The sequence below is a fragment of the Lupinus angustifolius genome, unplaced genomic scaffold, assembly GCF_001865875.1.
Source record: "Lupinus angustifolius cultivar Tanjil unplaced genomic scaffold, LupAngTanjil_v1.0 Scaffold_161_1, whole genome shotgun sequence".
NCBI lineage: Eukaryota > Viridiplantae > Streptophyta > Magnoliopsida > Fabales > Fabaceae > Lupinus > Lupinus angustifolius.
The window spans coordinates 263989-281451 of record NW_017726206.1 but is presented as its reverse complement, the minus strand read 5'-3'; the positions used below and the strand labels follow the sequence as shown (position 1 = coordinate 281451).

At 32.3% G+C, this 17463-nt stretch overlaps 1 protein-coding gene across 5 annotated transcripts; it reads left to right on the top strand.

The window, feature by feature from the left end:
- Positions 1 to 10839: 10839 nt before the first annotated feature.
- On the top strand, positions 10840 to 15771 carry LOC109340333 (zinc finger CCHC domain-containing protein 7-like). Of its 5 annotated transcripts, XM_019578000.1 has the most exons (11): positions 10843 to 11280; positions 11620 to 11715; positions 11824 to 11994; positions 12083 to 12244; positions 12387 to 12503; positions 14068 to 14175; positions 14255 to 14356; positions 14477 to 14578; positions 14700 to 14801; positions 14953 to 15352; positions 15404 to 15511. In XM_019578000.1, the coding sequence occupies exons 1-11, from the start codon at positions 11014 to 11016 to the stop codon at positions 15487 to 15489; spliced, it is 1713 nt and encodes a 570-aa protein (XP_019433545.1). In that variant the 5' UTR covers positions 10843 to 11013; the 3' UTR covers positions 15490 to 15511. The 5 variants fall into 5 exon arrangements, with proteins under 5 accessions (XP_019433547.1, XP_019433544.1, XP_019433545.1 ...); XM_019577999.1 differs by having other exon boundaries at positions 10841 to 11280; positions 11824 to 11985; positions 14953 to 15771; XM_019577998.1 differs by having other exon boundaries at positions 14953 to 15771.
- The last annotated feature ends 1692 nt before the right edge of the window (positions 15772 to 17463 follow it).

Sequence of the window (17463 nt, the reverse complement as noted above, 5' to 3'; positions counted from 1 at the left end):
TCCTAATCATATGTTCATATATAGATGATTTACTAATCACAAGTAACAACTCAGGAGGAATTGAAAAGGTGAAAGTAAGGCTAAAATCAGAATTTGAAATGATTGATATGGGAAAGTTGACATACTTTCTTGGAATGGAATTCAAACAGGTTGAGGGTGGAATCTTTATGCAATAGAGAAAGTACATATATGATGTCTTGAATAAGTTCAACATGTTGCAATGCTCCCGAGACACCAACAGAGGTGAATTTGAAGCTAGGCAAGGGTGATCATGAACCTATGGTAGACAACACATTTTATAGGGAATGGTTGGTTGTCTAAGATTTATCTATCACACTAGGCCAAAAATTTCATAAAGTGTTGGCTTAGTAAGTAGGTTTATGAATGATCCAAGGAAGTCATACATGGTAGTAGCCAAAAGAATCCTAAGGTACTTGAAAGGAACTAGAGACTTTGGAATTCTATTCTCCAATCAAACAACAGAAGCCAACCTGCAACTCATAGCATACTCTGATTCTGATTGGAGTGATGGCCTATTGGAAAGAAATAGGACAATAGGCTATGTTTTCTTGCTATATGGATCTCCTATCTCATGGTGCTCCAAGAAACAGGAGGTGGTAGCCTTGTCCACCTGTGAAGCTGAGTACTTTCAGCTTGTCATGCAGCATGCTAGGCTCATTGGTTGATCTCTCTACTTGAAGAATGGAAGATTGGTTTTAATGGAACAGTTGAACTGCAAGTAGATAATAAGCCTGCTATCAATTTTGCAAAGAACCCAATTGCACATGGAAGAAGCAAGCACATAAAGGGGAAATACCATTTTATAAGAGACCAAGATGGAAGAGGGAAGATCAACTTGAAGCATTGCAAAACAGAAATACAAATTGCAGATATAATGACTAAGTCATTAAGAGTAGAAGGTTTAGAAGCTTTAGAAGATTGATGAATGTTGTATGTTTGCAGTATCCATGAATTAAGGGGGAGTGTTAGAAGGAATTATTTCATTCTATTGTTAGAAAGTTAGTTTCCTAATTAAATAACTAGCTACTATAAATAGTATGCTTGCTCTTTGTACTCTTCAATCTCATATCAATACACAAGTTTTTTATCCAATTTCTCCACTCATATATCTTTCTCTATGTTCATCTTCATTGCTGCACAACTTACTTATTCTTTCTCTTCTCTATATACTGCCATATTCATTCCTTCATTCACAATTCACTTTTCTTTCTCCAACCTGAACCATGTTAAGAATTATTCAAAGTCTAACCATCAGAGATATAAAAGCTAAGGGAGAATGAAACAATAAGGTGAAACCTCCCCTTCATAGGGATGGAAAAATATTTGCACCAGTATATATTGGTAAAAATGATGACAATTGACACTTATAATAATAACTGAAGGTGAGATATATATTATTATACCTAATTTAAAGATAGTGTTATACTCAAATATTTATTTTTTTAATAAGTATTTTTTTTAATATATCATATTGAGTTTATATATAATGTATTGTGAAGCATATCATAGAGATTAGTGTTATGTTGTTGTTGCATAGTGAAGTTTAGTGTTTAAAATTTAGTGACAAATTTAGTGTTTAAAACAATTATTTACATATAAATTAAAGATTATAATAAATATACATATTTAATCTTAAAAATGTATTTATTATCCATCAATATCTGTCACCCAAATTAATACCTACAAATAGGTACGGACATAAGTAAGTACTATGCATACCCAATTCATTGCAATCCCTATCCTTTCCCTCCTGATTTTATGATTAAAAACATATAGTTTTCTTAAATATTGTCATTAGAAAAAAAAACTAAGGAATAGAAAATTAACATTGTATATATAACTCTTGTAAAAATATACATCACTAAGTAGAGTCATAAGCGTAAAGATTATTCAAGGCAACTTGGAACTTATATTTTTAGTAATGAGATATATTTTCTTTAACCTTCACCAACTTTGACAAACATTTTAATATTTACAAAATACAACTTCAAATTGTTCTTCTAGTTCTGAGGAGGAATGACTTAACAAACATGCTTTTGTGTTGAACTGGGTTGGAGCCAACCTTAGAGTCATGAAGAATGTTGAACCAAGTTGAGATCAGAGCTTCAATTGTCTTAGGTGGTACCTGAAAAGAGGTTCTAACGTTCACGACAACATTTATAGAGATCAAGTAAATGCTAGAATAGAGTAGCATAAAGAGATCAGGTAGACATAAAGACTTGTAGTATAAATGATATATTTTATTTATACCCAGTAAAATGAATTTATCTTGCATTGAATGAAGGTTTGGTGATGTCATGGACGATGTTATGATCTTATCCTTTCAGTTAGTCTAGCATACCTCTATCTAAGCATATGGTGACTATTAGGTGCCCTGTAGGGTGTGTCTTCCATTATAAGTTACCCCGTAGGACAAACTCTTGACCTTGTTAGGCCTCAAGGGCCCATTGTGGATCTTGGGTTTGTATTAGGCCTCTCGGGCTGGCTTTGGCCTTCACATATGATGAGTTCACACCTCTCATGAGGATGCTTCAAATCATTTTTGAGTTAAAAATATAAATAAGACAAGTTTTAATGATTTTTAGGATTGTGTAGGTGGTAGGATGATGTTTTATATGAAGAAAAAAAGGTTACATGTTTAAGTTCCAATAGAGATCGAAATTCATGAAAAATACAATAACCAAGGGATTTGTGGCGACTAAAATCTAACACTATGAATGAAAACAAAATGACAAAATGAGGGAAGCGATGGAGACAAGAGATGGAGATAAGGTGCACCACACCCGACAAGAGTGATAAGTCCTTAGAACCCCAAAATAGAAGGATCTCTTTATAAGTTATGGTTTGGAACACCACATGGAAAACTTCTTGATATGTTATGGGTTCAACTAGGAACCTATGAAAATCACTCTCACACTATACACTAAGAAAAGTTCTAAACAAAATAGTCCATGCCTTATTGATTCATTGTCAATATGAAGTACATATATAGGTCACATGACTTAGACAAAAAGACAACCTAATAAATGAAAACATGATTCATAAGAAGCAATTATGTGTTGCACCCTACTAAGTGCCTATTGATAATGAATAGACAAATTGGTAAAGGTATGAGTTGGGATCCTCTCCATTAATGGAGAGGCAAGTGCATAAAAAAACAAAGAAAAACACAAACTCCAATGATACGTTTACTCTTCTAATTATAATGAAATGATACTATTATTATTGAAAACAAAGCAAAATACATGTATTTGCCTCTCCATTAATGGAGAAGATCCTTGTTCAAAACAATTAGATTAAAAATGTATGGTTCATGGTAGAAACTTCCACAACCACTTATTTAAAAATGGAAATTAAAAAATTTAGGAAAATTTTAAAAAATTACGTAACAGTTATACTGGACATAGCCAACTCATGTATGACTTCAAGATCGTGTACCATGGTCTAGAGACCAACGGGGCCAAGTCGTTTACGTGGGTCACTAATGTCATTTGTTTCTTCGCAACTTCACACCATTCTATCCCATGGGGTCAAATATGAATGTTACATATTCATATGATTTTAATGATTCCAAACACATTTGTGAACATAATAGCCATTAATCTTCCACTTCTTAGATAAGTTTAAGCCAATGTTATTAATAATGTACTAGTCATCAAATCGATCAATATGTTGCATGAGATGCTTAATATGTTGATTGATTATCAAAATCAAATGGCCTCTGAACGTAAAACTAGAACTGTCATGGTGGTCGGAAACTCCTCTAAAAGGAAGGACAAGAAAAGTTTTAAACCAAAGAAAAAGCTTACTCCTAGGGGTGGTGTGACCAAACCTTATAAGAGATGTATAACTTACCAACGCAATATTAAGAATTTCTTCTGCAAGGAGAAATGACACTTGAAAATAAAATGCAAGAAGTATCTTGATTATCTGAAACATGATAAGCAAGGGACTACAAATCATTAGACAATTGAAGAAAGGAGAAGTTAGTCTCCAAGTTGAGAATGAAGAAATTGTTGGTACCTTAGTTGTAGGATTAATTTCTTTAAAAATGTCAATTATAAAACTTCTAGTATTGTATTGTTGTTATTATGTTCAGAAAATTGTTTTAAGTATAATTTCAACGTTGGACAAATGATGATTTCTTATTATTTTAAATAATAACATTTGCTTTATTTATCATGATGGTGATTTATATGCAAATGGGCATCTCCAACATGACATTTATGTCTTATCAAATGTGAACTTCAATCTAGTTACTAGTTTATTGAATAAAACATATCTTTGACATTATAGGTTTTGTCATATTGGAAAGAAAATAATTAACAAGTTACACAAGAAAGGTTGTCTTGATCATTTTGATTATGAATCATAGACAAGTTGTAAATATTGTCTTAAAGGAAAAATGACTAAATTTCCATTTTTGGGAAGTGGAGATAGAGCTTCCGAATTATTAGGACTAATACATACAAATGTATGTGGTCCTACATAAATTCAAGGCAATGAATAATATTCTTATTTTATTACTTTCACGGATGATATGCCTAGATATTTATTCTTATATGTCATGAGACATAAATCTGAATCATTTGAAATGTTCACAAGATTTTGTGTTAAGGTATAAAAGAAACTTACTATGATATATGAAATATGACAAATGGATGTGAAGACATTTTTCTTAATGGAGAGCTAAGAGGGTGTATACATGACACAACCTGAAGGATTCACATCCTTGTGTGATCCTAATAAAGTTTACAAGCTACAACGATCCATTTGTGGATTAAAACAAGCTTCTAGAAGTTGAAACGTTCACTTTAATCAAACAATTGAAAATTTCAATTTTGATTAGATGTGAAAAGAACCTTGTGTTTAAAAGAAGTTTAGTGGAAGCGTAATTTATTTTCCTAATATCATATGCATATGACATATTGCTTATTGAAAATGATGTACTAACATTACAGGATACAAAGATTTGGTAATCTAAATAATTCTCCACGAAAGATTTAGGAGATACACATATATTTTAGGAATAAAAGATTTATAGAGATGAATCTAAAAGGTTGTTTGGTTTCTCCCAATCTGTGTATATTAATACTATCTCAAAGAGATATAACATTGAAAACACTAAAAAAAGGCTATTTGCCAATAGAAATTGGAGTTGCTCTTAATAGAGGGGATTGTGCAAAGACTCTTGAAGAGAGAGAACGCATGAAAAAGTATCATATGCTAGTGCAGTGAGAGATATCATGACTTATACATAGCCTCCTCTTGCTGGTCCATTCACCAAGACACTTGGTTAAAGAAGTTTGACACAAGTGAGAAATGGGAATGAGATACGCGACTAATTGGGTCTAGTGCAAGAGGGAGATTGTTGAAAATATATTTGTATATGTCTATATTTATGCCCCAAGACCCAATTTATCATTAAATACAAATAAAGTAATTGCATTATTTATTTTATCATATTTTTTTATTTAATTAAATAGATTAAATGATAATGTCCTTTATTAAAAATTAGAGACTTATTATAATAGAGATTATATAATGAGAAACATGTCTTTTATAATTTTTAGTTTAAATTGTTCTTGATCATAGAATCATTGAGAATAAGACATCAATGGTTCAGATAGATCAATATATGTGATAGTATTTATTGGATAAATATTAATATATCTCATTTATTAAATTGCACATATAGATTGTGCATATATGAATATGATCATTGAACTGACTCAACTGAGAATTCCTAATGGTTAAGATTACCTTAAATTGTCAATAGGAAATTCTCAAGAAGAAATGAAATAATTTCTTTTTTCCTAAGATTAACATGTTATTTATCATACTTTGATTTTAGACACATAATGTCTTAGGACATTATTTGAATGAATATTGGATATGATAAATGCTTGTAGAATTAATGATTAATTAAGAATGAATCTATCAACTCTTAGTAATGAGTTTGAGCTCTGTAATAAAATAAGACATTGACTAATGTATTACAATGAATAAATAAATGAGTTTCTATGAGTCATCATTACAACCTATTAAAGTTTGACAATTGTATCATACTTTAAAGTTAGACTAGAGCTATAAAGATGAAAGAAAATATTTTAATTAATCTTCTAGTGGTTCTTGAAAGTAAAATATATATTACTATATGCTAAATGGTCATTAAGGAGTGTTCTTGGATGCCAACCTTGATTAGTAAATTATTTAAGTTAGTTTACTATCAATTTAGTATTGAACCTACACGATCACACACTAACGAGTGCTCTAATCTTTGTTATTTAATTATATTATTTGATAATTAAATTTGATCAAATAAATAAAACCTATGAAAATCACTTTCACACTATGCACTAAGAAAAGTTCTAAACCAGATAGTCCATGTTTTATTGATTTATTATCAATATGGAGTACATAGATAGGGCATATAACTTAGACAAGAAGACAACCTAATAAATGAAAACATGACTCCTAAGAAGCAATTAATGCATTGCACCTTACTAAGTGACAATTGATAATGAACAAGAAAATTGATAAAGATAAAACAAATAGATTAAAAATGGGTGGTTCATTACATAAACTTTCGAAATTACTTATTTAAAAATGGAAATTACAAAATTTAGGGAAATTACAAAAAATTATTCAACAGTTATCTTGGACATAGCCAACCCATGTATGACTACAAGATGGTGTACTATGGTCTAGACACCAACATAGCCAAGTCGTTTATGTGGGTCACTAATGTGATTTCTTTCTTCGCAGCTTCACACCATTTTATCCTCTAAGGTCAAATACGAATGTTATGTATTCATAATTTATTTTCACGATTCCAAACACTTTTGTGAACATAATAGCCATTAATCTCCCACTTATTGGATAAGCTTAAGCCAATGTTATTAATATTGTAACAGACATCAAATTGATTAAGGTAGCAGTATAGTGGTACAATGATTCAACCAGTGGTTTACTAATTAAACTGCATATAAGTTATATTTATATATTAGATACATTTATTTAGTGTTTTATACTTTTAGTGATAGAGTTGCCTTGGTAGTTGTTTTCCCTTATTGACAAGTTTTTTTGTTTTGTCATTACAACAACTAATTAACTAGTTCAATAATCCATAATGTTCATAGTGCAATGGCTAAGATTAAGCCCAAACCACATAAACAGCTTAGCCCAATTAAAGATGAGAAACCCCTATTGTATTCAACCTTAATTCTGAATAGAAAAGTCTACCTGCAAGGAGAGTGAAGCAAAGATGAACATCAACTTCAATCCTAATTCCCAACAGTCGTCTCAAATGCCAAACTCTTTCTCTTCCCCTTACTATCAAACAACCACCACCAACCTTGATTTATGTTTCCACAATATTAGTGTTGGCTCTTTTATAATGAAACCACAGTTGTTGTCATGTAGACACAAAGGCTATGACATCCATCACACCAAATTTTGAATCATGCTATTGTCTATCATAAACACACGTGACCAATAATGCTAGTAAAGCAATTTATGTTTCAGTGGTCTTAGTCGCGGTTCCTCACACTGAGATCTCGCAAATTTCTTCTTCTTCTCACCTACTGGTCTGGTTTGCATGAATCCGACCAGTTCATTGATAGTCGGTTTTCAAAATCGTGCATTGTCATTAACTTACGCATTGTCATGGATAAACTAGTCGGTTTTTAAATTAGTTGGTTCATTGATAAATACACGATTTTAACAACATTAGCTTAAGCATTGTCATTAAAATCGTGCAATGTTGACCCAATGCATTATTAAGTGCCAAATTGTTCACACCGTATACACTCATTTTACAACACTTTACTTACTTAATCAACTCAAACAAATGAAATTAAACTCATACATGATAACAACTTGTTTAAATGACCAAATATCATCTCTAAAGTGTTTTGCAAGTTTAATTTGGAGGAATGATAAAAAAAAGCTAAGTTTCCGGACAAAACTCGGTTAGGCTCAATGCAAGGATCATGTTGAGCGGATTAGACAACATTTGAGCTCTACGCTCAGCGTCAAAGCCACATCAATGGAGGAAGACACATGCCCAGCACAACCTCTACACTGAGCGCATGAATTAAAAAATTAAGAAGTTTAGCCTCTGTAACTCATAGGCTCAGTGCAACTTCTACGCTGAGCGCATAAATTAAAATATTAAGAAGTTTAGCCTCTATAATTCATACGCTCAGCACACCTGAATGTGCTTAGCGCAATGGGTAGTGCATCCAACACAGAGGTGACGCTCAATGCAAGCTGGTAATTTCTCTGCGTAGTGTAACAAGTTGCATTGTTCTGTCTTCTCCTTTTTTGTGATTTCTCTTAAACCATACAAACTTCATTCATGCAAAATTGTTTCTTCCTCTGCATAGTGTTTCATGTTCATTTCATCTTTAATTATCATTCATGTTCATTTCATCTTTAATTATCATTCATGTCACAATCTTCTCACGAAGTACCTTTAATCCTTTAAACTTTTAAATAAGTTTATAATATAATATTTAACTTTGTTATATCATTAAATATAACAAATGGCATGAGGCACTCTTTAGTATAGTAAGTTGGTAACTTAGAATATAGTCTTTTCACTCCTTAACTATTGTTTGGTAAGATAAAGTTAGTGAAGATAGAAAAGAGTAAGAAAGAAGTTAAAGTGCAATAGATAATTTCTCACGTTGAGAAGAGAGAAAGAAAGGAGAGAGTAAAAAAGTGTACGAGTTCTATGCATATTGTCAGTGAGTTAGGATCATCTCCATTAATAGAGAGATAAATGCATCAAAAAGCAAAGAAAAACATAATTTTAAATGACACATTTACCCTTATAATTATAATGAAATTACCACATTACCATTGTTCATTGTCAATATATATCCTCTGAAAATGTTCTTCCAATTTTACCTCTTGTTTTCTATTAAATTTATAATAATCATTGTTATAATAATTATTAACTAGAAATTAAAATTTAACAATTAAAATAATATATATCATAATATTTAAATATATATTTTTACTAACTAACGAATGACACATTTAAAATAATATATGTTAAAGATTTTTTGGACATTAAAAAATAACATAATTTTTCCCTTATGATTTTCTATCCAACCAAACAAATAAAAACAAAGAAGAAAATGCACATTTCTCTTTTTCTTTCATTTTTCTCTTCTACCAAAATAGAAATGTTACTCTATTTTCCATCTCTTTTTTCTTCATACTATATTTCTCTTATCTTTCTCACTATTTACCTTCTTCTCTTAAACCCAAGAGAACACTAAAGGTTAAGGTTTTGCCTCCTCCTTTTATTCCATATTTTTTTGATGTTTTTGAAGCACAATACTAAATTATATTTTTTCCAACTATATCCATATTTCCATATTTATCATATTATCTTTCTTACCTCCATTTTTTGATCTCATTAGTGTAGTCTTCAAGACAATATTATGAAATATAAGCCAAACAATAAATGGAAAGATGTCTATATTATTATGTTTAATCACTTAAATTGTCCGATTAAACCAAACAACTTCATATATAATTAATATTGTATAAATATATAATTATACATAATTAGTTATGATGTATAATTATATTAAGAGTAACATCTCTCTACTTTTTTTATCAGAATAAAGCAAAATATTAAAGCAATACTCTATTTTTTTAAAGGAACCATCCATTTCACTTGTTGAAGTATTTTGATTTAACAAATTTTAGCATCATTGGATTGAAATTTAAATCATACAAAGTATTCTAACCCTTCATTTGATAAAGAAGGCAAACTAAATCTATTTATAATTCTCAATATCAATCGGACATCCTCATATCATTTCTTCATGGGTATTACTCTTACTCCACACACAAATACAAGATTGTAAAGTTAACACCAATTTCAAGTAAATGCTTATGGGAAGTATTAGTACATTAAATCTGAGTATTTTACTCAAAACAGATCAAAACATTTTATCATTTAATTTTTATGTCAGTGGTATAAATATCATATGGTTAGATTAGTGATATGTTAATATAATAATTCAATGGATGATTTACTAATTAAACCGTATAATTGTGAAATTAAATATATATATATTATATTTACATTAATGTTAAAAAACTAGTAGAGAAGACAATAAATACTTTTATTTATGCAATTTGTTAAAACAAAATGTATGACTACCAACAAGATCTTGATCTAGTAGTTCAAGGCCCGTTAGATCCCAAAAAACCAAAATGTCAAGTATTTGATTTTTTAGAGCGACACTTCCTACAAACAAGGTGTTGATTTAGTGATTTAAGACCCAGCTAGATGGTGAACCATGTTTTTTAGAAATATGAACAAGGTAGTGATTGTGTATTTCATCCTCCACGGAAAGAGTTTGGTAAAATTCAAGACACTTTTATATTTTTTTGGAATTTTAATTGAAAATTGGCTGATATGACTAATTTTGATGAATATAATTGCACAACTACTATAACTTTTATACCATATGAGTATGATGAACTATTCCCTAATTTTTCTATAAATCAATTAGTATTGACGATTTTCATATCATGTCATTTCTTAATCCATTGGTGTATAATCTTAAACATAACTCTTAAATGAAGAGTGTATAATATTGGAATAGAAAAATATTTACACTAATAATATAAGAATTTTATATATTATCATTGTATTATCTATTATTTATGTTTAATAATAATTTTTATTTATTAAAAAAATACAAATGAAATATATTTTGAGTCATAATATTCTTAGTATATTCCACGAATTAATACAATAGTCCAGATTTTTTTCCACTGCCGAAACCCCAACAGATCATTCTGATAAATATAAACGAAACCGAATCACATATTTTTTTTCACCGGATAGTGTTCCAGGAAAAAATTTGCCGAAATTTGGTGTCTACTCAAGCACTGCGACAACGATTTCAAATTTTTAGGGATTCGATTAGGGTTCACAAATTTGAACTCTAAACGACAATGGGGAGCCAAGATAATCAGAAAGCCAATGTAGCAGATCACAAAAACGATATTGAGTTAAACGACGATGCCGCTTTTATTCCATTAGTCGTTTTAAGCAGCGACGGTGATGATGAGGAAGTAAACCCAGATCGAAATTTTGTTGCCCCAAAGGCTGACGTTTTAAACGGTGTCGTTTCTATCACTTCTTCGCAGCAACCCGAACCAGTGACAGAAAACGACTGCGTTTTGGATGAGATGAAGAAAACAGAATCTGGGGATCAAAGTGTAAGTCTTATTCTCAATTTGATTTTTTTATATATATTATAAAAGATGATCTTTTAAAGAGAAGATAGATTTTAGTTTTTTACTTTTTTAGCTTAAAAGCTATATATATTTTTTGATAAAAAATAATCAAATCCAAACACAGCTGAACAATCACATTTTGTGCATCAACAAGACGTTGATCTAGTGGTGTAAGGTCCACTGGATCCCGAGAAAGCCTAAAAGGTCAATTTCTACGAGCTACACTTGTTGAGAGATATAGTCACACATCTCTGAAAGAGATTAGTTCTTTACGTGATGGAATCACATTTTGGGTATTGTTATATTTTCTATTTTCTGTAGGTTATTATTGTACCTGAAGAACAAGAGACAGTGAAGACAATTGAAGCCACGGAGAATGTTCAATTGGGTAACAATATTGTTCTGAGAAAGCTTCTTGTGAGTTCAAATATTTGGTTTGAAAATGTGATTTTGGAAATGTTATTATTCCATGAGGAAGGCTTAGTTGGGTATATGTAACATATCACTGCTTTTCTATTCTATCAGCGAGGTCCTAGATATTTTGATCCTCCAGATAGTGGTCGTGGATCATGCTTTAACTGTGGTGTTGAAGGTCATGTTGCTTTAAACTGCACAGAAGAAAGGCGGAAGAAACCTTGCTATGTATGCGGTGGTTTGGGACATAATGCAAAGCAATGCACTAATAATGTATCTACGGTTGGTTATCATCTATTTATCAGCATATATATGGTGGCTTAAGTTTTGTTATTTTTGTTTTATTCCGGTCTGTTTGATGTTTCTGTAGGGAAAAAACTGTTTTCTATGCAACAAAGGTGGGCACCGTGCTAAAAACTGTCCAGAGAAACATGGAAATGCTTCTGAAGTCTTGAGAATTTGCTTAAAGTGTGGAAATTCTGGGCATGATATGTTTTCATGCAAAAATGATTATCGATTGGATGACTTGGAGGTTGTTTTCGGTCGTTGTCCTCTTTTTCTTTTACTGGCTACATTGTGATATGTTTTTAGCCTAAATTCACAAGAGTAACACCTTACAATGGATGTGAACTGCTCATTCAGTGGCCCTTTACCTTTGTCTTCTATTCAATTAGGAAATACGATGTTATATCTGCAAGAGATTTGGACACTTATGTTGTGCCAACACTGATGAAACAAGACCAAGAGAAATTTCTTGTTACAAATGTGGTCGGCTGGGTCATACTGGTTTGGTAAGTTTTATTTAATGGTTCCTTTTGAAAGAAAAAGTAGCACATATTGTAGAATACTTTTACTTTTATTACATGACTCTTTCCTTTCAAGTGGAATGTGGTGCTTTTTTGATCAATTCCATCTCACATCTCACCTGATGCCTTACTTAACACTGCAAATGTTTTGAACTTTAAAATTTGATTTCAACTAGATAAGAATGTTAGAGTAGCCTTAAAAAGCTCTCCCCATTTCCAATGATTACCATGAAATAGATTGGTGAAATTAATGGCAATGAGGAGCTCCAAAAGGCCCCACTAAATGAAGGAAAAATATCATGGTACCAAACCTAGACATGTCACGGATAGATGTGTGGACTCACTTTATTCCTTTAATTTTGTCCTTTGCACCTTCATGGATTCAATGATGTTATAATGCACCATCATAAATCATTTCCGTTGATTAAGCTTGATCTTTAAATCATTCTTAAGTGTTTAGTTTATGGTTTTTCTTGGTCTCCCTCTGGCTCTATGAATTGGACTAAACTCCATTTGGTCTACTCTCTTTACTGAGGCTTCCACTGTCTCATCTGTACATTCCCAAATTATATAAGGCAAGATTCTACCATCCTTTATACAATATGAGCTCCCCTGACTTCCTCCTTAATGCATTAATTCGTAATCCTATCTTGTCTAGTGTGTTTGTCGATCCAGTGCAACATTCTCATTTCCGCTCCATTAAGTTTAGTTTCTTGCTGACATTTATCGCCCAACATTCACTCCCATACAACATTGTAGGCTTTATAGCCGTGAGGTAAAAAATTTCCTTAAGTTTGAGTGAAACCTTCCTATTACACAACATCTAAAGCACTCCAATTTATTCACCCTACTTGAATTCTATGATTTTCATTTCCCTCTATTTCCTCATCGTTTTGTATGATTGACCCAAACCTTGTGACTTATGATATGATATGTTCTTTAATTTTCATTTCTGCACCTTTTTATAAACTTACACTCCATATAATTTGTCTTACTTCGACTTATACAAAATTCATGTACTTATAAAGCTTGTTTCCACATTCTAGCTTCCCATTTATTTCCCGAGTCCCCAACTAGGAATGACAACATCATTTGCGAAAAGTATGCATCGTGGCATTGACTCTTGGATATGCTCAGTATGCACATCCAAAACCCAAGTAAAAAGGTAGGGACTCAAAGTTGACCTTGCTGTTATCCGATAGTAATAGAAAAATCTTCTAGGACCCACCTGGTGTTCTAACAGTAGTTCTTGATCCCTTCGTACATATCATTGATTGCTCGTATGCAGACAATACAAACTCATTTCCTTTCTAAAGCTTTCCACACTACCTCTTTAGGCATCCTATCATAGCAAGGATATATCCTCAGATTACATGAAAGTGATTGTAATTATCATTTTAGATGTAGTTTGAGATGGTGTCATTTTAAAAATCTTGAGGTGATGAGCGAAACATTAAATTCCTGAACCAATAATTTTTAGGCTCTGTCCTGACACTTGAAGTATGTCTTTCTAAATAAAACCATTAAATATGTGAATCAATTGATGCAGGCATGTTCAAGGTTTCGAGTTGAAGCTACTGGTGCCGCTACAGCTGGCTCATGCTACAAGTGTGGTGGAGAAGGACATTTTTCCAGGGAATGCACAAGTTCTATGAAGGTATATACACATGAAATACTTCTTTTAAATGATACTGCTAGGCGCTGGCCTATATGAATATGAAAGTCAATTGATGCAGGCATCTCCGAGGTTTCAAGTTGAAACCACTGGTGCAGCCACCCCTGGTATGTGCTTCAAGTGTGGTCAAGAAGGACATTTTGCACGGGAATGCATCTTTCAGGTTGTGCATAAGCTTATTAAAATTACTTCAGCTGTTTGCTCTTTCTTATTATTATTTTTACCATGTTTTCTTTCTAAATGATACTGTACCCTATATGAATACGAGAGTCAATTGATGCAGGCATCTCCTAGGTTTCGAGTTGAAACCACTGGTGCAGCCACCCCTGTTTCATGCTACAAGTGTGGTCAAGAAGGACATTTTGCCCGGGAATGCATATTTCAGGTTTTGTATTAAGCTTATTAAGATTACTTTAGCTGTTTGCTTATTCTTTTTATTATTTTTAAAGTGTTTCCTTTCTAAATGATACTGCTTGCCATATGAATATGAGAGTCAATTGATGCAGGCATCTCCGAGGTTTCGAGCTGAAACCACTGGTGAAGCCACCCCAGGTTCCTGCTACAAGTGTGGTCAAGAAGGACATTTTGCTCGGGAATGCTCATTTCAGGTTATGTCTTAAGCTTATTAAAATTTCTTTAGTTGTTTCCCTTTTCTTTATATTATATTTTACCATGCTTTCTTGTGGCATAATGATTATTCTGTTACCTGTATGTCTCATACAATAAGTGGTTTATTGGCTGTTGTATTTACCTTAACAGGCAAGGAAGAGGGTTCATGGATTATCAAACACAAAAACTAAAAGATCCCATACAGAGGATGATTACATGGGATATATGTCTGCACCTCACCAAATGGGTAAGACTCGTAAAAAGAAACCGACACTTATGGATGAAAGAGGTTTTACAACTCCCAAGAAATCGAAGAATAGAGGTGGCTGGATTTCCGACCATTATGCAGAAGAAAGTGAGTTTACAGCTCAGAAGAAATCAAAGAATAAACGTGGCTGGATGACAGATCATTATACAGAGGAAGGCTTTTCAACTCCGAAGAAACGTAAGAGTAGAGGTGGCTGGATGACTGAGCATCCTGCAGATTTCTCTCCTTCTAAGTCTGGAAAGAGCAGTTGGAAATCGACCGGGACACCATCTATTAGAAGCAATAACATTTATTCACATGGTAGTGTAAGTCATACTCCAAGGTCTAAATCTTCTAATAGGTGGAATAGTCATGGTGGAACCTCAAAGTCCCATGGATCCAAGGCTCCTCATCATAGATTCTCTGCGTCAAGGTGGTAGTTCAGCATCAAGGTTGGGCAATTCTAATTGTGATGTCCATTCCTAAGTTATAGTTGGTGTTAGTTTTACTGCATTTTAGGCTATGTTCTCTGTCATGTGATGTGTAAACTTGTAAAATCACATTTATTTACAAGCTTCTTTTCTTTTTCAAACTAATGTTTTATGATATTGTTTGATCTACGTAGCTGACTTCACCTAGTGGGATAAAGACTTTGTTGTTGTTGTTCTATTTTCCCTTTCAGTTATTGGTTCTATGATTCTGACATAATTCATTCAATGTGATATGTTTGGTTTTGAGTGCATGCAGCTATCCCTTTTAATATCAATTTTTTTGCCCCACTGCCTTGAAATATTTTCAAGTTGAATGGTTCATTGGTGAGTATGAGATGAGAGAAAAGGAGGAAAGAAAGTGAAGGAAGTTTATGTTTTGGTTGTGGGATGAAAGAGAATAGAGAGAAAGAAAAATGGTGTGTCCTATGCCAAATTTTGTTCTCTCCAAAGATGAGTAGAAAGTGAGTTGAGAGAGTAAAAAATCACAAATGACTAATTGCCCCTACCTATTCACATTATCACATACATGGAATACTCATGTAACTCTTTATTGTTGGGTACCAGCAAGGTAAATCACACCTAGAGGGGTGAATATGTGTAACAGGTTACTAGTTCTGCTTTTCTGTCAAATGCGCAAAACAAAAAGTTACTGTGAAGAAGATCTTGCTCTTAACCTTGATATGATTTTGATGAATTACTGTGATTTTGATGATCTTGCAAAACAAAAAGTTACTGTGATACAAAAAGTTACTGTGAATTTGTCCTAAACTTTCAAAGTATAAAGAGCATTGTATACTAAGTATATGTATTGTGAAAATAAAGATTGCAAATTATAGCATTGTCAAACTTGTAAAGGCAATCCTACCATTGTTATGTTCTTCATCTTGATTATAAATTTTTCATCACTGGTGCGTTGAGAAGGGGAAAAAATTCACTTGAAAATGGTATTTTCCGAGGGTGGATAGTTGTAAGTGTGTAAGGTACAGAGGTCTTGAGGAGAGAATTTGTAATTGTAACTCAAATTATCTCTTGAAAAATCTCTTCTGTGACAATAGTACTGGATGTAACCTTTGACGGACAAGAAGGCGAACCAATATAAAATTCTATGTGTACTCATCTTCTACCTTATTCTTGTGAATTACATTTGCTTTACTTGGTTGAATTCTACATCAACAATCTGCTGCATATATACTTTGATCACATAGTAGAAAAATCAGTCATATCTCCCAACAACTAATAGGTGTCTTCTAACATAACTGTAGATGCAGATAGTTGTCTTCTCCATTGTTTGCATTAGCAACATAACTATAGATGGAGTTGTTATTACCATAATACTGGTTTGTACTTTTAGGGACATAGCCACATAGCTGTACTTTTAGGGATTTTAATTAGGTTTTTTAAGGAGATTTGGTGGCTTTATAAAACAGAGAATGGAGAGCCTTTAGGGACAGTATCATTAGTACAGCAGATATATTAAACTATTTTTTGGGTTCCCGTTGGATTTGGGGATGGTATTATTAATTTTAACCCTACCAAGTTTGGGTTCGTGTTCGGGTTTTGGATTTTGGATTCGGGGTTGGGTAACCATAAAATCGATCTCGATCCGCCCTGTTGCCATTCCTACTTACAGTTACTATTGTTAATCAATTATTAACCTTGTTGACTGATTATTCACAACTCTAGTTAATCGACTATTAACAACCTTAATCGATTACATTGATTCTTGTTATTCTAGAAAAACTGATTTCTTACAAAGCAATCAACGGTGATTAATAATCTTTATGACCCTATTTTGATTCTTGATTTTAACACAGATTATTAACAATAAACACATATCGTAGAAATCAAAGACTTAAGAAATCATGAAAAACTGAAATGTAAAAGAGATAGGGAAAAAAGAATACTCAAAGATTTTTGTCCTGG

What these genes read in the sequence shown, in the direction of transcription:
- LOC109340333 (XM_019577998.1), top strand. Translation starts at nt 11,014, where the DNA reads ATGGGGAGCCAAGATAATCAGAAAGCCAATGTAGCAGATCACAAAAAC. An exon ending in CACGGGAATGCATCTTTCAG is followed by an intron (nt 14,357 to 14,476) that starts GTTGTGCATAAG and finishes CAATTGATGCAG; the next exon opens with GCATCTCCTAGGTTTCGAGT. An exon ending in CTCGGGAATGCTCATTTCAG is followed by an intron (nt 14,802 to 14,952) that starts GTTATGTCTTAA and finishes TTACCTTAACAG; the next exon opens with GCAAGGAAGAGGGTTCATGG.